The sequence below is a fragment of the Triturus cristatus genome, chromosome 1_2 (assembly GCF_964204655.1).
Source record: "Triturus cristatus chromosome 1_2, aTriCri1.1, whole genome shotgun sequence".
NCBI classification, from domain to species: domain Eukaryota; kingdom Metazoa; phylum Chordata; class Amphibia; order Caudata; family Salamandridae; genus Triturus; species Triturus cristatus.
The window spans coordinates 543,953,002-543,975,108 of NC_140580.1; the positions used below are offsets into that span (position 1 = coordinate 543,953,002).

The following is a 22,107-nucleotide window of genomic DNA, read 5'->3' on the forward strand; positions in this document are numbered from 1 at the left end:
TGTTTTTTCCCTGCCAAGCTCCCTCCCTCTCAAACATTCCATGTTGCATTGTCACTCGTGCACTTTTCCCACGCCTGGTTGTTGCTCTCCCAAGTTCTTTTGTGGAAGTGTGGACGAGCAGTTTAGGCTTATGAGAGGGTAGTGCTAAGCATTTGTTGTATTCACAGAGGCAATAAATGAGACACACACTCAAAGAATAAATCCAAGACCAATTTAGAAATATAACTCGTACTTTTATATACATTTTGGTACCTGACTTTCGTAAGCAAGTAAGTACTTTTTAAAATAGACTTTCGCAGGTAAGTAAAATTTTCACTTAAACGCATCTTTATACGTAATGCTCTCCTATGGGAGAAAAATATGGTATATAGGTACTTGCAGTATGTTTCTTGGGGTTTTCTTCAAGACTTAAGGTGGTAGGGTCCAAAGTACTACCAGCAATTAGTTTACCTGCCCTCGGGTGTCCAGGTGCTGTTCGGGTTGGTAACCTTACGGGCTCCACCAAAGGATTGGGGTGGGGAGGTTGCATACAAACAGACTGCAGAGAGGGACAAGTCCGGAAGCTCCCAAAGGGAACTCTGTTCTCAATGGTCTCAGGAGCTGGGCAGCCCAGTCGGTTCTCAGGGACCCGGGATGGTGTGCTCTGGTGCAGATTGGTTAGATCAGCAGGGCTAGTGTGTCGTAGGACCTTGCTGTTGTTGGTATCGCCGGCTGAAGGTGTAAAAATCAGAACAGGTGGGCCACTCTAAAAGTGGGTCTCTGAGGTGCTGATGTCCCTTGACAGCTGCTCGGTTTTGGTGACTTTGGAGTACGGATTGGACTCAAACAGTCTTTGGTTGCTGCAAGGGGTCCATTACCCGGTAGGTCCTGACATCTTCTCACTTGGTGGGAGACGGATCTGACTTTCCAGCGCACACAGCGACTTCTTCCTGCGCGGTGCTACGTTGGTACGACTGGGGAGCAGCACTACAGTAAACCAGACTCTGCTGTTCTGGTGCCTGCTGACTGCAAGGGAGTAGTTCCTCTACTCCAAGAGAGATTGCTGGCTATTTGCAAAGGGCTGGCAGTCTCCTCCGGTTCTTGGTAGAGGTTCAGCTGCAGGACGAGTCGGTTTTTTCATGGTTGTTGGGACTGGCGCAGGCAGGATTTGGCACCAGAAAGTCCACAGCAAGACTTCAGTTCTTGTTTGTTTTCTTCTTCTGGGTCAGTCGAATCTGAGTTCCAGGCATCAGAGGTGCCACCTAAATATTAAATTTAGGGGCATTATGGGGAGTGACCGGTGGTAGCCAATGGGCTACTCCTCTTCAGGGTGACTACACCCCCTATATGACCACTTCCCGTAGGTAGTGGGCATAACCCTGACTCAGTGAATCTAATTCCACCGAAAATCAAAATGGTGGAATTCTAGTTTTCATTTCAAGTGACCCACCTAAAGGGTGGAACAAGCCGTATATTGAACATGCCTCCTGACTAGCTGATTTTCCCACCTGTCTTGGTGACCAATGGGCCTGGGTTAGGGGATGGCATTTCCCCTGTTTGGGAAAAATGGGGGTCTCTCATCAAAGGCGGCAGAGGCCTTTGTAGCTTCCTGCCTTGATATGATGATTATTAGTCATCCTGCTTGGAGGTGGTGACAACATTTCCAGCTGGAGCGGGCATTTGTCTGCCCTCTGAAATCATGGGCTGTCATCTGCAGGGGTCAGAAACCTGTCTGTGGTGGCAGGCTGGACTACACTAGTCAGCCAGTACACTAGACGTTTTCATGGGGTACCTCTAAGGAACCCTCTGGGTGCTTGTATTTATAAATCCATCACTGGAATCGGTGTGGGCTTGTTAATATGAGCTGTTTGATATCGAACATCTTTGGTTTCAGTGAAGCCATCATGTAACTGTGGAACTCGTAATCACCAGTGCCCACTACATATACTCAAGATGGCTTCCCTGTTTACTGGCAAGGTCCAAGAATCGACATGGACATCACAGGGACATATGTCCTCACCTGTAATAAATTTCTCCCTGTGTTAGGGTTGTAAGAGGTGACTTACACATATTGTTTGCAGGTATGGCACACAGGAGATGTGCCATGTTGTGTCATCACTTTTTTGTGCAATGACAGTTTGCATGAGTGTGGTATGGGTCCCTTTTTAGGTCTCGGCTGCGAAGGCTGCGCTTGCGCAGTCTAGCTCCGAGATTTAATGACTTGGAGAAGAGGGGCTTGAACCCGCCCCTCTTCTCCCCTGTTCTCCATTGGCTGGCCTCTTGAATGCTGGCCAGCCATTGGAGAAGAGGTCAGTCATTCAGATTAGGCCCTGTCCTTTTCGGATCGGGGGCGTGTTTTTTGCAAGAAGTCTCAAGGAGGAGATAACAGCAAAACACGCCCCCGAATCCGAAAACGACGCTGCAAAAGAAAAAAAAAACATGACTGAGAGCTGTGGTGTTCCTGGCTCTCACCTCGCCCGCTTCCAACCCCTCGTTCGCTTCCGCACTTCCTCCGGGTCTCTGCGCCTTCGCCAGGACCTCACTCGCCCTTGCCACCAGAAGAGGCCCTTTATAGACGAAGCCAAGCGCCTGCGGGCCACGCACATGAAGGATTACCCGGACTACAAGTACAAGTCCCGGCGCAAGAGCAAGGCTGCCCTCAAGAACGACTCGGCCAAGTACGCGCTGTCCTCCGGGGCCATGATGGGCCACGGGCCCGGGGGCAGCCCGCGCATGGAGCCCTACACCTGGGCACACAATGCCGCTTATGCCCCCATGCAGGGCGACTCAATGGCCTACCAGCAGCAGTACCACCACTACGACCTGGCCAGCCTGCAGTACCCCCCTGGCATGGGGTCGGGGCAGAACTACCTGAACGGAGGCGGAGCCTATAGGTGAGTGCGCCTTGAAGCCTGGGTCTGGGGTGGAGGTATGGCGTTGTAGGTAGAGGTGTTTACAAGTGAGTACACATTGCAGCTGGGGTGGCTTCACTGAGTCGCGGCACCTACAGGCGAGTGCGCCTTTAAGCCTGTACGCGGGGTGAAGGTATGACGTTGGATGTGCTTTCAAGTGCGTGTACCTTGCAGCCGGGGTAAAGAGGGGCTACAGGTGAGTGCGCATTGAAGCCTGGCCTTAGGGTGGAGGAATCGCGTTCATGGAGGAGCCGTGTCTGCAGGTGAGTGCTACTCGAAGCCGGGGCTTAGGGTATGAAGGGGTGCTGTCCGAGGACGCGGCAGAAACTGGGGTAGGGCCCTCTTGTGGCGGCCCCTACACTCCCACCTCTCTACTCCTCCCCCCACCCCCTTTACTTCCTCATCTCCGTCCCCAGGGACCGGGCGCGCAACACCAATTGGACTCAAAGGGCTCCATCCCCCCCTCGTGTGTGGCAGCCCGGGATGAGACAGCTTCCCAGTGCCCACACAGCCGCACCCGAGCACTTCACAGGTCTTTGAAAGACCATTTGCATGTTAATGAGGCCTCGCTGGTGTTTCACCCCTTCTAAGAGCCCTTGCAGCTCCACTCTGCCTATTGCTTAAAGATTCAGCCCAGCCCCCCCCCCCCCCCGCGAAACAACGGTCTCGGCATTGTTAAAGTTAGAGCTATTGGCATTGCTCATGACAATGCCGTTTCTTTAAATGTTTTAAAAACAAAAACATAAACAAAAATAATGTCATGAGCAATGCCAATAGCTCTAACTTTACCAATGCCGAGACCATTGCATTGTAAATGCTTGTTTTTTGTTGTTGTTGCAGATCCATCTTGGGTAAGTAAAAAGAAAAGTCACCCGAGTTAATTTGTAGGAGCACATCCGTCATAAAGAATGCACACATCTACAAAATGGTGTGGCCGCATCTTTTTTTCTTTCTTGAAGGATTGGCAATGCTGCACAGCATCCTGTCAATGCTGTCGAGCATTGCCGAAAGGAATTTGCAAAACCAGTAAGTCCCAAAGGCAAGACCTATTGCTTTACCAACGCTAGTTATACTGGTGCTAGCCTGTGGTAAAAATAAAGTGCCAATGCAGCATATATTCATCCCTGGGCTCTTTTGCAATATAGACTTCAGGGTTGTTAAATGGCAGATGTAATCATGAGTGAGGGCACGTGGATTTCTTGACCAAATGTTGTAACTTATAGTCTTCTATTTCCAATCCACATTAAGCTGTAAATTGCTGATCAGACTTGTTACACAGGAAGTACAAAATTAGAAGAGAAATGTATTGTTTTCGTATCTGGATTCTGTGATAGTTATTTCTGTGTTTCAAGCAGCCTTCTTATCCATAGTAACATTGTATATTAGATGTTGCAGCTCTACGCAATACAGCATATCAATAAACTGTTATCTTTATTTGAAATTTCGTCATTTTCTTCTTTATTTTGAAATTCATTTTTGACCTGCTTCTCCATTTAGTTTATTTTTTATAAAATGGTAGTAATTTAGCTCTGTGAAACACACAAAAGGTGATGGGAGGCTGCTTGTAATAAGTCTAACCACCGGCAGTAGCTCGGGGTAGCACTCCAACCCATCTTCCTTTTGCTCGCCATGCCACCTCAGCTTGAACGCAGCAATATGCAAATCAGTCTTGACCCTGCGCCGATTGGAACAGTCAAGCCTGAATTGCCAAGTCAGGTCCTCGCCGAACTGGAACACCAACAGCCCAGTAATTTAGCTCTCAGTCACGTTTTTTCTTTTGCAGCACTTTAAGTGGATTTTACTATCTTTTTACATGCAAACTGCTCCTTATAAACTTATATGCTAGGTAACACTTTTACCTGTTAGTTAAGACTTATGTTGTGTTCTTCTTTCTGTCAAAAGTCTGGTGATAAAACCCTTTCTAATGTCCGGAATCTGTATTTCACTGCCAGTTTTAAAAGTGCGACTGCTTTCTCTTGTAATTTCATGACCTTGTTTCAAGTGAGAAGTAATTTCCACCTCCTACATTATTAACGTCCGAATTCCCTCATGTCCCGGCCAATTATTTTCATAGACCTGCAACATCAATGTCTTCAAGCAGGATGTATTTTCTCCCAGTGCTTGTTAGTTTGTAAATTGGAGCTAAAGTGTTGCTATAATTATTAAAAAATAATATTCAGATGGGGAGGGCTCCAATTTAAAGACTGTGCTCCTAGTTGATCAATGTATTGTCTTAACTTTGTTACTGTTTAGTGCCGTTGGTTTTATCTGCCTCTTATTTCCTTTGTCAAGTTGCCTACAGTTTCTGTGGTGAGAGATGCGCAGTCACAGCTCCTACCTGATGTGGGTGCAACTGTCACTTGTAAGGTAGGTCACTTCCTGAGAACAATCCATTGCATGTGTGTCAGTTCGATCACAGTATCAACAAGGGTTTTTCATTCTATCAAAATAGTGGAAGCAATGCCGTTCATTACATATGTCTGAATTATTAAGTTGGAAATGTCTTGATTTTGTACTTTTCCAGTGGTGCTGCAGTACTGTTTTATGCCCTGAAAAGAGAATTTAAGTATTTCAGAAGTTAGCACATTTTATTTCTGATTGTTTTTGTGTTGTGTTCTCCAAAGTGCGTGTCTTACCCACCCTCCTCTCATCTGTGAAGTGGATTTTATACCACCATTCATCTCAACAGGAAATATCACTACATTTCCCAGCATTCATGTCACATTGCTAGTTTCTCGTCAGACCAATCGTTAAAAGAAGAAGCCAGCCAAGCAAACATTGCCCATCATCCATCTCTACAGGAAGTGACTACTGCATTGCCCAGCATCCATCTCTGTAGGAAGCGTCCATATTTCATGTACTGCCTCCTCCCTTATTTTAGTCAACTCTTCAGGGCGTGCCACTGCTTGAGCTTTTTCAGGTAGGTATGGACACAGAGACATGACTCATTTTGACCTAGAAGGGACGAGGACCAGAATCCCTGCTTAAGGTAAACTAGCTTTAGCACGGAACCTATTCTAATGCATTTGCCCATCTAACGTTTCTAAACTTGTCAACTGAAAACTGTGAAAAAATAGCCTACCATTCCCATCTGGAAAAAATCCTAAAAGATCTAAACCTGCCAGAACCCTTCTTGGCCACCACAGATCTCAGTACTCTATTTGACATCTACAACACGGCTATGAGAACTCATGTTGAACCCTATGTTCTACTGCAATCCCAATCCACCAAACCAAAGCCTTCATTCACCTGTTGCGTGTAAGAGCTTAACTAAAATAAACATACCATATATAAATAGGAAAAGAAATAAGGAAGCTCATAAAAACTCTGACGATCTCACCCTACTCAATCGCTCCACTCTAATCTGTGATCCTCCTCACATCTAAAGCTTCTTTTTGCCAGACCACCATTAGTGAGGCAACCAACAGAAGCAACACAGTCTTCAAAGCTATCACTGTACATGTCCTCTCCCAGAACCCACAGTTTCTGCTTCATTTGACTTGTGCAATGCCATCAACTATTTCTCTAAGAGTATCACAAAATCGGATCAAGCATCATCACTTCCGCCACCCCTTCACTTCCAGTCATTCCCCTTAGCTTCACCACCAAATGAGCTTTCTTCAATCAAGTGTTGTGAGTGTATCTGTCAGATATCCTGAACTCTCTCTAGTCAACCCCTTATGAAGAAGACATTCTTTCTTTTTCCATCATAAAATCACTACAGGGAAAGGCCCCTCACACTCCTTCACATTGTGAATACCCCTAAGCTAAGGAACAGTCCCTGATCCACTCAAGATATGTCAGATCCTTCCCTGCCAAAGAAACCATTTCTCACCTCCGCTGACATCACTGGCTTCTACCCAGTTAACCCCTTCTCATCATCAAGAAAGTAGTCACCATTCAGGTACAGGGCTACAAGTATGACTTCAGACCATGCTACAGCACTGATAAAGCCATAATCCAAGTAGTTAATAATGCCCTTCTCATCCACAACAGGAAACCCCTGTCTTCTGGTCCCGCTTGACCTCTCTTCAGCTTTGAAATTATTCTCACCCTCCCTCACCAAGAAACACTGACTCATGCACATTGGTTCTACATCACCAGGGACACTCCCTGTTTCCTTTGGAATATCCCAGTACCCCACCCTTCCTCCTATTATTTGTTATCTCTACATAGAGCCTCTCCGATATGTTTTTCACACAACAGCATCAAGATCCATCAATATGCAGATGATAGCCAACTCTACCTTAAAACATCCTCACCCAACAGCATACATAGACTGAAATCCAGCCTTGAGTTCATCTAATCCAGGATGTCCACTAACCTCCTGAAGCTAAACCTCACAAAGACTGAATTCCTCCTGTGCCATCAGCACCAAATAGCCTCTGAATCGAGCATTGAACTCTAATTTAAGACTACCTGGCTGTTAAAATCTTCACACATTTTTTATTGTAGATCTCCCCCTTTTGAATTATACATGTTCATTTATTTCAATGTGTATTTCAAATGTAAATGCACAATTATTAATGTCATTATTAATTGCAGCATGATAATTCAGCTTGATTGAGCATATTAATGTTTATTTTTGCACAGATTGGATTGCTTTTTCTACTTATTATTTTTAAATAATGAACAAGTCTTCATAGAAATAGATACTTGTTTTCTCAGTTATTGTTTTTAAACCATAAGCAAGGTTTCACAGAATATAAGTAACTGAAAATTTGGAGGTGAGTTAATGTTAATTATTTATTTTGACAATATTCAAACAGAATATTTTGAGGGATATAGATGTAAATAAACCATAGTGCATCATTATATCACAATAGTTTCTATTAGTCTGACTATAGTAGTCACTGTTCATATTGTGTGCGATAGGATTTTGAGTTTAATAATGCCTGAAATTATAATCCTAGTTTTTTTTTTAGTATGCCTGTTGACAGTACACAAGGATTTGTGTTCCACTAACTACCCCTGTGAAGTCGTACAGTTCTAATTGTTATCTGAAACGCTCATCATTCAAGTAATGATCAGGACGGTTGCAGTCCACTGGTTTTCCATTTATTGTTGTACATTGAATTAGTCCTTCGTTCAGAGGGTCTAGAAAGCCCAATTCTTGGTGGTGTTCTGGAACGAAGTCTATAAAACGTATCACAGCTTGATTCTTCAGTTGACAGTCTAGGCAGAATCTTTGGGCTTTATCCTGTGCACATACCTCACAGTCAAGCAACACATTCCCAGGAAGACCAGGATAGATCGGTTGTAATTATCCCTCTTGAAGAACGTGAAAATGTTTGAGCAAGGCAGCTTCAGAAGAACTTTGCAAGCATTAGTCCTCTCTCCCTTGGATGGACCCTGCTCAGTGGTCTTCATGATCTAATTGAACCAAGGTTGCGAAGGCATCCTATGCACATTGGCATCACTAATGAAGGACTTGAGGAAATTCAACCCTGTCTTGCCCACGTTAAAATACTTACACTGGCTCCAACCCATCGCAAAACCAGCGGCATTACTTAAAAAGCTCTTAACAACAAGACCCCAGCTTACCTGGCAAGCAAACTACTCCTGCCCTGAGGTACAGTGCCTGACCAGGGGCCTGGCTATATCTAGACCAAAGATAAAATATTATAAGAAAGAAACCTGTATTGGAAAAGCCAATAGGTCTTACTCTTGGGACCTATTGGCTTTCTCACTGCCTTTTGGTGATGCTCTACAGTTTCTGCTTTTTTCCCTTTGATGTAACCACTTCTGACGGTTTCGGCATTCCACTAGCATGTGCATTGGTTGGATCGGTACATAAAGAACTGCAGATATTTTTTCCACACAATTCCAAATTAAAAAAAAGACCATGGGGGTTGGGAGGGTAATGGAGGAGCAAATGGAGGAGCAAATGGAGGGAGCAAATGGAGGGAGCAGGTGGAGATGAGGAGGGTGAAAGCATTGCACGTGTCGGAGGACAACAATGGTGGATGGAGGGGAAGTAGCAAGAAAAATACAACATTGGCAGCAATAGGAAAAAAACAGAGCCCGGGGGGGTCCAGGAGATAAGCTCACAAGCAAGTAAATGAATGCAACAGCAACATGGGGAGCGTGTGAGAAGCACATAAGTGCGAGCACAACAGAATGTGAGGGTGTTTGGGGGGGAGAATCACATGAGGTAGAGAACCACAGAAACACATAGTGTAGGGAGGGGCATTTGAGAGGAGCACATGGGTGGGAGGAGAGAGCTGACAAAACAATGCACGCTCAGGGAGTGCTTAATCAGAAAGGAAAAAAGAGTTCCCTAAAAATGAGAAGAGAGTTGATAAAGAGGCTATGTTCCATGGGAGGGAAAAACACAGGATTGGCAAACTGAGGCAACATATGCCATCTAATGAGATGCAAGCAAAAAACAGCAAAGCCAACCAGTGGGCGAGCTCAAATCCTCTAAGTTCTTGGAAGTCCCGCAGTGGGACTTTTGCAACCAGAGAGCTTGCGCAGTCTGGTAGACTAGACCTAAAAACCAGAAGGCAAGCCTTCTCCAATTAGGCGCCCAGGATCAGGATCAGCATCCTGTTGGCATCAAATAAGCACCAACTCCTCAACAATTCAGAAGGGAAAAAAACACACATCTTCAAGGAGCATTACCACTGACCTGACAGTCTTTCCTTTACCTTTCTTAAATGAGTGTTTTTTTTCTTCTTGGGGGTGCTATGTATCCTGTTTAATGTTCGGCTGCTGTCCAGCTAGGTTCTTGTTTACAGACCAACCTATACATGGATCTGATGTTTATCTTGGCTACAAATATACACATGCCTCATTCTCAAAATGTATGACTACCTATTTTTTTCAAGCATGGACCCCAAATTGTACAGAGTTGCATTGTACTTTCTAGAACCATCAAGCAATAAAATCTGTTTGACTCTTATTTGTTTAGATTTCAATGTTTGGTAGATATCTTTAGCATTCTCTCACCTTGACCTATTTTCTTCAGTGCTTTTATCCTCAGATATACTCTCTGCTCATATTAACAGAGCATTGTGGATGGGACAGAGCATTGTGGATAAATGAAAAGCCTCAGTTCTTGTCTAGTTGCTAGAAAGAGAACTATTAAAGCAGTTGTTTTTGTTCTAATTCATAATTGACGAAAAGGGGGGATTAGGAGCACACAGAGATCCAGCATGCAAGCTCCTAAAGGTAAATCAGTAAAATAATAGTATGCGGTTCCTATACTGTTACAGAGAAAGGGGGATCCTAAGGTATTGCCCTAATGTTAAGACAGGTAGAAGGAATCTGATCATTCAGAAGCGAAAGACCTCACCCACCCAATTGGGTGGCATACTTCATCATCGGGCAGCTTCTCATTGGGCCAGTGCTGCAATGCCCAACGGCCCCCTCGAGGGGGCTCTTTGCCGGCGATCGTTTGAATTTGTCAGCCGTGATGAGTCTGAAGTGGGGATGCTGAGAATGTAGATTGGTTATATGTAGTGGGAAGGATAACAGTGACTAAGGGTTACCAGAAATATTTATTAGAACAGTGTCTCTTGTCATAGTTTAAAACGGATTAGAGCGATAAAGGAAATAATGTTCCTTCAAGTTTCTAAGCGTGTTTATAAATAAATAAATAAAAAAAGTCAACACGTTTTTGCCAACTAACAGCCACAACAGGCCTAGGCAATTCGTTAGGACCGTGGTGTACCTAATCTACATAGGGATGGGTCAGTAATTCTGAGCAGATGTCCAATACACAAATAACCCAGTTAGTGTGGTGAGAACAGTACCTTGTGTAACTTAAACAAATCTGACCTTATCGGAGAATAAATCATGCCCCTTAGGTGTTACAGAGGAACCACGCTAAGTGCGGCATACAGTCGTCCAGCGCAGCTAGTACAGGAGACCTACTCCACTCTGCAACCCTTCTTTGTAATTTATTATTCAACACATGAAAAGATCACAACTTTTCCAATTGATTACCTTATCAGATTTGGCAGCATCTATAGTAGAGTTCCTCTCTGTGGCAGAGTTTTGCTGATGCTGCTGATTTAACCATATCAATGGAGCAGTGCTGTTTGAAGCAATACTTGTTCACATCTGTTCTTCCCTCCTTATCTTTGTTTGTTTCATCATGGGGATTAAAATCAACAGAAACTATTGTTATTTGGTGTCCAGATGAGAACATTTCCGTTTGCACTAATTCTAACACCCAGAAAATGTGCTTGAATAAATGGCCTGTGACCTCTCTTCTTCAAATTGTCCTTTCAGGGGGCATTTTGCTACTAACCTAGCATTTTTGTGGCCATGCACTCTGGGGATCGTCTGCTTGCACGTTTACACACCAAAATCAATAAACGTGTATTTTCCGTTCTGTATACTAGCCAAAACAAACTTCTTCACCTTCTTTCTGACACCATTGTTTCCCCCTATATAAAAATGCAGTAGGCTTTGGAGGCCAGTGCTTGAAATCCGTTCTTAGTTTTCAAAGCATGTGTTTGGGAAAGCCCTAAAAAAATAAAAAGAGAAATTCGTTTGGAAATGCATGTCATTGAAGTTGCTATAGAAATCTAATCCATTTACCTACTGGGAAAAGGCTGGAGAGAAGCTTCATTATTATTGACACGGGCGGGAAGGAAAGTGGGGCAACAGTGGGTGTGGCCATAGCAATAGGACACCAATCTGTGTTTCTAATTAGGAAGTCTATTTCTGGTTAAACAATAGAGATGGTAATTTTAGATGATATGCTGAGGTAACGCTAATCTTATTTGACCCTTCCTCCATGTCGCCTCTTCCCAGTGTAGTTAAAAAGAAATCAAAAGGTCTGCTTGGATTTTGTCAGAACCCCTTTCAGGGGGCCACTGGGCACGCATGTGGTTGACCTTTTACTCCTGAATTCCTGGGGCCCGACCTACCATGGATCCTGAGCAACTGGGGCCAAGTACCCCTCCTGCACTTGACTCTCAGTGGTGCTGTGGATGAGTAGTCCAAGGCTCCCTCGGGGGAGGGGGGTAGTGTAGAAACAGATGAGTGAGCACAACTCAAAGTGCACACAGTATTATTAAAACAATACCCAGTCAAAAAGTAGCTTTTATAAGAAAATAAGTATTCAAACTCTACACATTTAAAGAATAGCAACATTTGTAAGGAATAACAATCCTCTTAATGGCCGGGTTCTGGTGTTTGTTAGGCAAATCTCTGTCCCACCATCTTCCATGTAATGTGGTTGGGGTTATTTCCCATTCACTGGTTGCCACATCCAGGGAATGCTCACTAGTAGGCCGTACTCAAGATTTCCCCTTTGACTCTTTGGGAATTATTTAAAAGTGTCTATGGAGCTGCAGCACCACCAGCAGCGAGTCCCTTGGGACCCCCACAGGCCCAGTTCAAGTCTTAAAAACTCGTGCAGTGCGGAAACTTTTAGCAGTGCAAAGACTGCCCTGTTCGCAGGCATAAACAAGCCCTGATCCTGTTTAGAGAAGTCAGACTGCTCGCAATACTGGCAGCAGCACATGACAAGTGCAGACTCTCCCTCGAGCAGTGCTGCGGGCTTTTCCCAGAGATTGGAGATGCTCCCAACCTGTGCGAATGGTCAGGTGAATCTTCCCCACTTGGATGGGGGAGTTTTGATCCTCCAGCTCCCGACCGGAGCCTAGCGAGGGTGCAACGTCTTCCGTGGCGCCTTCACGGTCCGGAGGGGCTCAGTCAGGGCAGATTTGGTGTGCAGGCTTGACCCACCGGTCACAGCTGTAATCTTCTCCCGTGCAACAGCCCAAGCTTCTTGCAGTGTTTGTACCTGAAGCCCCTTCTGGCATACAGGTTTGCTGTGGTAACTTTTCCTTCTAGACGCAGACTCGTTTGGTGTAATCACCCACACCAAAGCATCCCCATCCCTGGCATATGGGGGTTGCAGCTAAGGTGCACACGAGTCTTAACATGCTGGCAACATTAACTTCAACTGTAGCCCCCTCTGGTATACGGGGTTATCGCAACAAATTGGTATGGGTTTGGTGCTCAATACATGGCTCAGCCCCATCTGCCCTCTCCTGGTATACAGGGTTGCTAGCTCACTCCTGCACCTGACCAGTGCTCAGCTGCATCCTCATACCTTGCTCAGGGAGTCCTCTTGCTAGCGCTCCCCACCAGACCTTGCCTCCTCCAACGTTCTGCTCTGCCTCAAAGGTCACACTGTTCTTGGCAAACAGGCAGGCGCTGGTGTTCAAGGCTCCAGAGCAGGTGGCCTTGGTTTCCTTGGGTGATGTCTCCTCACCCATCAAGGAAACCAGCATGTCTTGGAACCAAGTTCTGGTCACAGGCAGAAGTCTGGTAGCGCGTCCCCCTTTTCACACAAGCTGTCTGGTTGCTTGGCATTGGACATATTTTGATGTATCGGCCTCCCCTTCTTATGGTCCATTTCCAGGCACCAAATATGATTTAGGGTCTCAGTGTTTGAAGTTTTATGTTGGGGGTTCTGTATCTTTTGAGTGTACTCTTCTCTTTCTATTCTTTTCTTCTGAAAGGCTGTCTGTCATACCAGGAAAGACACTGAAGCTGATTGTCCCTCAACACAGGCCACGGGAGGGACTCGAGTTCACACCTGGATGTGAGCCACAGTGATAGGTGCATCAAAAGGGTTATCCTTGGGCCCCAGCCCCACTCTTTATGATTCCCTTATCAGCCCCATCTCCTTCCTGAGATGTGTCCAGGCCCGTTCCTTGTGATGTATCATTGAAGGAAAACAACCTTTTTGAAGTGTAGAGGGAGGAGTCTCTTTCTCCCTTCCTCCAGTGTGTGTTCCAGCTAGCTCCCAGGAATCTAGCAATAACCAAATCTGCTTGGGAGGGATTCCTCTCCTCGTGTCTTAAACAGACAGGCCTGGGCTTCCCAAAATGGAACATTGGAGGCACACTTGCACTTACTGTACTTTCAAATCGCACATACTCTAGAGTACTGTTAAATCTGTGCTTAGTGCAAGTATAGAGACATACACACATTCAATCTGTGCATACTGTATGCAGCCTCTTTGTATTGTACCAGGTTGTGCTATTTGCAAGCACACACACTGCCAGCACACACGCTCACCATATGCATGCTGCTCAGCATATCGCCATTCGTGTATGGTACTTCTTACAAACACACATACACCTAGCACATGTGTTTCATTGCGTACACACAGCACAGCACTATATCTTTCATGTAATGTATTCTTTGCAGGCATACATACACTTAGTTGAGTTAAGCGCACAGCAGCAGAATTTTAAAAAGGTGAGTGACCCTGTAGGACTCACTCAGTGACATAGGGTAAAAAGATCCTGCTCATTACTACTTATCACTACATGGTATGCTGCCACCACTATGCTCATGCTGCTTAACTCTTGGTGAAGCCGGTAGCCTTTCATCACTTTGAGTGAGGGTAGCGCTTTAGGAGCCCGTCCCGGTCCAACAAGACCGCAATCCGCGATACAGCCCTAGGTCATGGCAATCGCACTTGATCTGTGTTTGACAATGACAAAAAAAATCAGCATTAGTGACGCAGACCATAGTACAGTTGGGGACTCAGGGGCAGGGGGTAGATGTCTCTTACCATGCAGAGGACTTTTCCATTCCAGCAGTCCGAATATGCTCTGTCAGCTCCATCTCTTCAAAAGTTCACCACCTAAAGAGCCACCACTCACAGCTCTTGGAAGGGGAGAGCTCAACACTTTACTTTTACATTGTCCACCATAATCCTGCAGGTGGCATGTTTTTGAAAGTCAATGGTCTCATCTGTGTATTCTTTCTTACAGGTGTGCAGCATTAATTCACGCTTTGCCAAAGTTCAGATCCTCTACATTGCATCTACTCCATTGAAGAATACATTCAGAGGAACAATACGGTATTTACCACACATTATAGTTGTTTCTCCCAGACTCTATTTTACAAATGTCTTTTGAAAATTTGTATAACACACCATCTTTCTAAAATCCTCCCACCTTCCCCAATTCATATTTTCCTTTTGGTGCTACCTTTATTGTAGGCAGCATACTTAGAACTCACAATGCTATGCTGATTTCCTTAAGCTGTGTAGAATAATCCCTTGCTAATGCTTCATTTTACCCCACTCTTCTTCCATATTGCACCCTCTGTTTTCCTCTCCACCTCTTCATATTCTGCAGTGTCCAGGAGGCTCATTAACTACTTCACTGCTAGTGGCCTCTAGTGTAAACTTGAATAATCCAAGAACGGATAGAAATGCAATGTGTCCGCTGGTAGTTGGGTTATATTTGGGGCTATTTACCTTCTCCTCCATGATGTGCCCCCCCCCCCCAATCAAGTTTTATACTTTACCCACATGTTTTGATGCCCTTATAATACTTTTTGTGTAATCTCCTTGATGACTCACTTGCAATGGTTTTGCAGCAGTGCCTACAATACTGATCACTAGAATTATTCGGCCTTGGAGGACCAAATTATGTCCCTGGGTTGATTCTATTAAGTGGCTAAGAGAAGCAAATTATTTGCACCTCTTGTGGCAGTGTTCTCTATCTATTTTGTCAAAAAGAGTCCCAATCCTATACAAAACATGAAGGTTTTGTAAGCAAAAAAGTAGCCCTTTTTACCAGATGCTATTGAAATTGTTGTTCACCAAACAATAAAGATTTACTGTTGCACGGAAGAATATGAAAACATTGGTAGAAAACATTTCTGCATGTACACATTTCTTATGATAAAAGATTCACCTCTTTTATTCTGCGTGTCCCAGTTATGTTTTAGTACTGGTCTTTAGTATTGTTTTTTGTAGGCATAATATGGGCAGACGGGTGCACTTCTTGCCATTAGGGGAAAAAAAGCTGTACGTTATTGCACATCATGTATATACAATTTTTGTCTTGCCAGGAGATGCTGTAAAATTAAAGAATCCGATTTAAGAATTGGACCTTATTCAGACCTCTGTGTGTACTCTTGAACATTTTTTTGCTTTGAGGCCAGTGTAAGAGGTATTTGCACAAACAGCAACAAAACCATTTTCATATCCAAGAAGGAATCATTAATTTCCCAATGGTTGAATTACATTTAAAAGTGAAAGAAGTTTTTCATATCACAAACAAAAAGCTCTTCTCCAATCTATTATTTGGGGATATTACCACCTCATCCATCTTCCTCCATATGTAGGTGATTTGATGTGATTTGTGTTTTCCCAGAGACTGATAGTCCTGTATCTCAAACCTGGGACAAATACATTTTTTTAAGTTTCAATGTAGTCGATAAACCTATCTTCCCTTTTTATTCTGTGGCCCCACTGCCTTTAAGCTGTGCAATGTTTCATCATTTAGTTGCTACATGAAAGAATACATTCTAAACTAAATTGGTGATATAATTAATTAATATCTAACTTGAATCCAAAGACTGGTAGATTAATACTAGTATACCAGCAGTAAGTTGACATAAAAAGAGAACACATGCGGTACTCCTTAATTAATTCACTTGTTTCATCAGTAGTTTCAGTGACCTTATTCTCCGTCTTCACGCCTGTAGCAAATATCTGGACGCAACAGAAACTAGAAATTCTGTGCCATCGCTTTTTAGGATCCTAATGATCTCTTTCAAACAATTTGTGGCTAGAATCCGACATATCAGGATTACCCAGATTCTTCTAATCTGCATATACTTGGGGCAGAAGAATAGAAAGTGTACTTCAGTTTCAGATTCAGCATTACATACAGGACAGCCGGGTGAGGTATTAGCACCCTTCCATGTGCTGCAAAAGCTGTTAACTGGTAGGATACTGTACTTAAATTTCAAATATAAGGATTTCGCCAACGGTGGTTCTATACGGTTTAAAAATTCTTCATGGTGCATATTGTCTTTAAAACTCAGAAAGCTGCTTGTCAAGCCTTCTACCACTCCTTTGTTTAACCAAATGTCATTGACATGATTCCAGTATCTTTTTTCGAGGGCGGTCAGAGAACTTTTTTGAATGCTGTTTGGATCCGACCAAAGGTCACTCGTGCCCAGTTTGACCAACTAGCCCCAGGGGTGTGGAATTTAATAAAATATCTACTTGCCTATGCGGCAGGTTGCTTCATAAATCTACTTTTCCTGTAACAAAATCTGCTTGCCCCTTTGGTGCCATGTAGTGCAGCGACAAATTATGGCAGTAATTTCTTATATAAGAGCTCTGATATAGCCTCTCTGATTATGCCAGGGCTCATACGATAGTAGTGTTTGAATACTTGCCATCCCCTTATGTTGCCACGTTTCCGCAGATCTACATACTAGGGCTGAAGGTAGTGCTAAGCAATACTTCCAAGGTTTGAATGCCCTTTTGAGTCTGTGCAAACCTACTAACTTGCATGTTTGAAGGGTTTTCCATAATTCTTCTCTAATCTTTTCCCATACTGAGAAATCATGGAAATGTACTCCTGACAATGGCAGATGTAAACCTTCTTCCAGAGTTGGGAAAAAAGTGGGTGGAGGGAAAGTCAACTTGCAAACACTCAGATTTTCTCATGACCAAAACTACACATGCATATTTGCTCATGTTAAAATGGAGTTCACAAATATTTTCTAGAAGTACTTTTTCTTGTCCTACTTCTGTAAATTCTTGGGAATTCACAAAAGCCATATAGCTGCACTTAATGCAAGGACATATACCATGGGTGCATTTTTGAAACTTTCTCTATTAATTGGGCCTCTAATTTGATCTGGTGGGTAACGTGACCTTTCGAGTTTATTAAAATGTTGTCTCTCTCACTGTATCGGCTGGCTTCACTGTGAGTGACAGCATTCACGAACATGGAATAGGTGTGGCGCAGCGGCCAGGGTGCCTGACTCTGGAACGCAGGGGCTCATGGTTCGATCCCTGGTGCCGGCGGCAGGTTAGCCCAGCACCATGTGACTCTGGGCAATAGCTCGCTTAATCTTCCCAATGACCCCCAGGGCCTTGACACCATCGGGTAATTGTTTGCGCTTTAAAAATACTGGATTTCATTTCATTCTGCTCTTTCACAAGGAGCATATTGGCACTCAAAGTAGTTCTATTTTTTATGTGCTAGTAACTACTGTGGCAGTGTGTGCTTTTTGAGACCAAAAAAACCCAATATTTGTTTTTGCCTATGTTTGTTATAATGGTGAGGGCCTGGCAGCTTCACACATTGACAAAACTAAAAAGCTGACCACCAATTTCAGATCTACTGGCTTTGCCAAAGCTTGTTAATTTTTGTTTCCCCCATAAACTTATTGAAACTGCTTACACTGATTTTCTATTATGAATATTTTGGGGAAATACTAGCATGCTACACCACGTGACTAAATGATGCTGCTAAGAAATGGTACCCTAAAGTGTACAGTAGTTTTGCAAAATGTTTTTTTCCTGCTTTCATTTTTTGATGAACATTTTATTTTGAAAGCAATGAATCATCAATCTTGCTTTCAAGCTTCTGCAAATATTTGCATCAAATCAGAGAGCACTCTGGGAGCATAATACATAGCCTCATATTGTTAAACTTTGAAAACGTGTGTGCACATTTTTATACTGCAACCACTGTCGGTAGTGCAGTCAGAGCTTACAACATTTACTTAGAGCACTTATCCTAATTATGAAGGCTTTCAATTAATGCACCATAAATACAAGTTTGACCAGCATTAACATATGGTCAAAAATATTACCTTAACTGTGGACAGTGCCCTTCCCTGATCCATGATTTGGTACTGCAAACAAGCGACCAAAGGGTTTGTGCTGCAGGGGGTTGGGCCTACTTGTCCCAATGACAAAATACACATGAAAACTTGTTGCCCTTGACCCCAAACAATATGTCCTCTGCGTTGGGCTTTAGGAATTCCACATCCCTGCAGCCCTGGATAAAATTAAACCACTGAATGCTCCCCCTTGTGTCAGAAGTTAAAACATCAAGTAATGATTCTCTTAGAGGTAACGGAGTGTTATTTGACCAAATGCGTATCCAAAAAGCAAGGGGCCTGAAAGCAATCGCATGAGCGACATTCTTCAGTCCCAAGTCCAGAGGAGTCCTTGTCAAAGGGGCGTTCTGAGGGAGTTCCACGGCTGATCTCATTTATTGATTTTCAGTTTTTTCTATGGGACCTACATTAGTGTGGTCCCATAGCTCAGCCCCATAGAGTGCAGCTCCAATGCCCTGGGTTTTGTATACGTGGAGCACTGGAGCCAGAGGTCTGTATGTTGACTTCTTAACTTTTTTGACTAGGGCAGTGGCAACGTGTTGTAGCGAGAGCTGACTTTTTACAATTTGTGGGGACCATGATTGTGTGCTGGTCAACCTTATCCCCGGGTAAGCAAATTGCTTCACCTCGTCAAGTAGGGTGGAACCCAGCCTTATGCTCTCCACTTAAGTCTTGTGACAATTAAATAACATTAATTTGATTTCGAGGTATTAATTTTAGCCCAAATTCCTCGCAGGCCACACCAGACTGATCAACTAGATTTTGAAGCCCCAACGGAATTCTGGATATAAGTAAGGTGTCGTCTGCAAAAAGTAGTGCTGGCGCTGTTTGTCCTGCGAGTTTGGGAGGGTCACCCTTACAATCCATTAGACATTCGATCAGATCGTTGTAGAGGGTGAAGAGTGGGCGCAAGTACACACCCTTGCCGCACTCCTCTATTCACCCTCACCCAGTCAGGCAACCCACCCTCGTGCCCCCACCTAACCTGGGCGTAATTCTCCGTATGTAATCTATTGATAATTTGCAATATATTTCTCGGGATCCCCATCTTAATTTAGGCCGCTCATAGTTTCTCACAGGGGACAAAGTCAAATGCGGTACGTAAGTTGACAAACACGACATAGAAGTGATTCTTTTTAACTGTCACATATTTCCATAAGATCAGTAGCAATCGGAAAAGAAAGCTGATCTATTGTGCGACTACTACCTCTAAATCCTGCCTGCAGAGGTGACCGTATATTACCATCCCTCATCCAATCAAAGGTGTCTGTTCAGAAATTGCTGACATCATATTTGTTGTGCAATGTCAGTAAGGCTATTGGGCCTATAATTAACCAGGTTCGTTTTGCCCCCTTTCTTGTAAATGGGCCCCACCTCTGCTCCAAGCCATGAATTCGGAATTTCAGCCCCTAGTAATATGGCATAATAAGTGTAGTTTACTATCACACTCTAGACCATGGGCTCACAAAGATAGAGGTCCCCTGGTATTATATCTAGACCTGGTGCTTTTCCCCAGTGCAGAGTGTTAATCGCTTCCTCGGTTTCTTCTAGGGTGAAAATTAATTGGTCTGTTTAGGGTCAAGTGCAGGATAGTTGAAAGTGACTCGATTTGGTGTCCTTAGGTCCTGCATATAATTGACTAAAGTGTTCTTTCCAGGTCTGTGGGAATACATGGTAGTTTTCCTCTGCAGTTATGTTTTTTGACCCTTTGGAAATCAAATGCCAAAATTGTTTACTGTTTTTGACTTGTGCTGCAGCGAATAGATCTCTCCAGACCCCTTAATGCCAGTTATTTTTTTGCCTCAGTCTGGGCAGATTTATAGGTTTTCCTTTTTAAGGCTACCGTAGTTCTTGAGCAATCATTGATGGCTTCCATCTTAGCTTGCTTACACGACTCATCAAAACAGGCATTCTTATTACTGGCCATTATCTTGCCTCTAGTTCCCCTATAGAAAAACGTTTTGATATTACTAAGTAAGTTTGTAAATGTGTCCACCAATGGTTGCTTCTCTGTTCGCCAGCTACTCATGTTAGCTAATGAGTGCTCTACTATATGATAAATTTGGGCTAAAGTGTCTGCTTTACTCACAATAGTAGGCCACTAAATTCTCCTTCTGTTGTTGCTAAGGACCGTTGGGTTGGGAAAGATGGTCTCTGAGAGTAGCCTATGAGTATTAAACACATCGGTCAGTTCTAAGGTTAGGGCATTATGGTTACTATCAAATCTTTCAATTACCCACATGTCGACCAGCTTAGGCCAAAGAAGTATATCAAGTAGAAATAATTGATCCTTGTTTTACATGTAACTATTTTAAAGGTATGGCCAAGCTTTAGATCACAAGTAGATCGCCAGTTCACGGCCCTCTGCCCGAATTTGAGGGTAAGAGAGGCGACTTGAAAAGCTACCTTCACATTTTTTACTGTTTTTTTCTGACTCAAGCGTGGGATACCTAATACGGCGTCCTCTTCATCAGTTACATTTTTGGATATCTCAAGGGGCTCAAATGTTGTATTTTAGTCCCCCGCAAGCAACTCATCTAAAATTAGAATTGTGGGAGAATTGTGGTGTTGGTGGGAAATCTATTATAGATGTTGACCAAACGCATTGAGTTGTTTATATCACTGCCCTTGATATTGAGGGCCAAGATATTGGTGGAGTTAATATCATACTTTTTAATGCAAACCCCCAGGTTAGATTTAATCCAGATAACACCACCGGCAAGACAGACCTTCTTTGATGGTACAGCTTCAACACTATAATTAGTAAAACCCATTCTAAATGTTTTCTCAATGGCCCAAGTCTCCTAAACAGACCTATGTCATAATTATCCTAAAATTTCCCCCACTTCTTTTATTTTTATTTTTTATTGACATTTTCAAAACAATCAAGATACCATACAATACAACAAGCCAGCAAAATGTGATCAATGTAGGAGCTGAAAAATCACAGTCTTAAGAATACACAGTTCTTATTAGTGACATACACTTCATTAGCCCATCCCCAGCAAATCAATTAACGTGCATCAATCACCTAGACAGTTCTAAATAGTAACAATTGCAACAACAATATAAGCAGACATTATTCAATACCTCAGTGGGGGCCAAGTGTGCAACCTGTGCATTCCCTTCCCATCTTCGTCTCAGGGAAGCTACGCCACAAGGGCAGGGTCTGGAGGCACCAGAGGGGTAAGGTCACATCTCGGCAGTGCCACATTCTGTGTGTCTTCCCGACCTAACTCAACAATCGACTCCTGCTGTTTTTGGAGCCATGCTAGAAATGGTTCCCATATGTTGCGGGGTCTGGAAGAGGGCGGCATCCTTTCCCAAAATACACTTAATGGTGTGCTCATATGTGACGTCCCGGACCCAGTCTTTAATGGTAGGCACCAGTCTCCTGCCCCAGTGGATCGCAATTAGTCTTTTTGCAAACAGTAGTAGGAGTGCATGGAGCTTGCGCAGCTTGGGCGGTGTGTCTTTGACATATCCTAAGAGTCCGAGAACAGGGGAAGGAGCCAGTGGTACATTCAGGATGGAATTTATTGAATCAAAGACTAACAACCAGAACTCAGCG

The 22,107-nt window shown here is 43.7% G+C and overlaps 1 protein-coding gene across 1 annotated transcript in view; it reads left to right on the forward strand.

Moving 5' to 3' along the window:
* Positions 1–22,107, forward strand: part of EXOSC1 (exosome component 1) — a 125,199-nt gene that overhangs the window by 30,707 nt on the left and 72,385 nt on the right. Inside the window, exons 3-4 of the mRNA XM_085606386.1 lie at positions 5,184–5,258; positions 14,645–14,733. Coding sequence (XP_085462512.1) covers positions 5,184–5,258; positions 14,645–14,733 — 164 coding nt within the window. The remainder of the gene's footprint in view (positions 1–5,183; positions 5,259–14,644; positions 14,734–22,107) is intronic.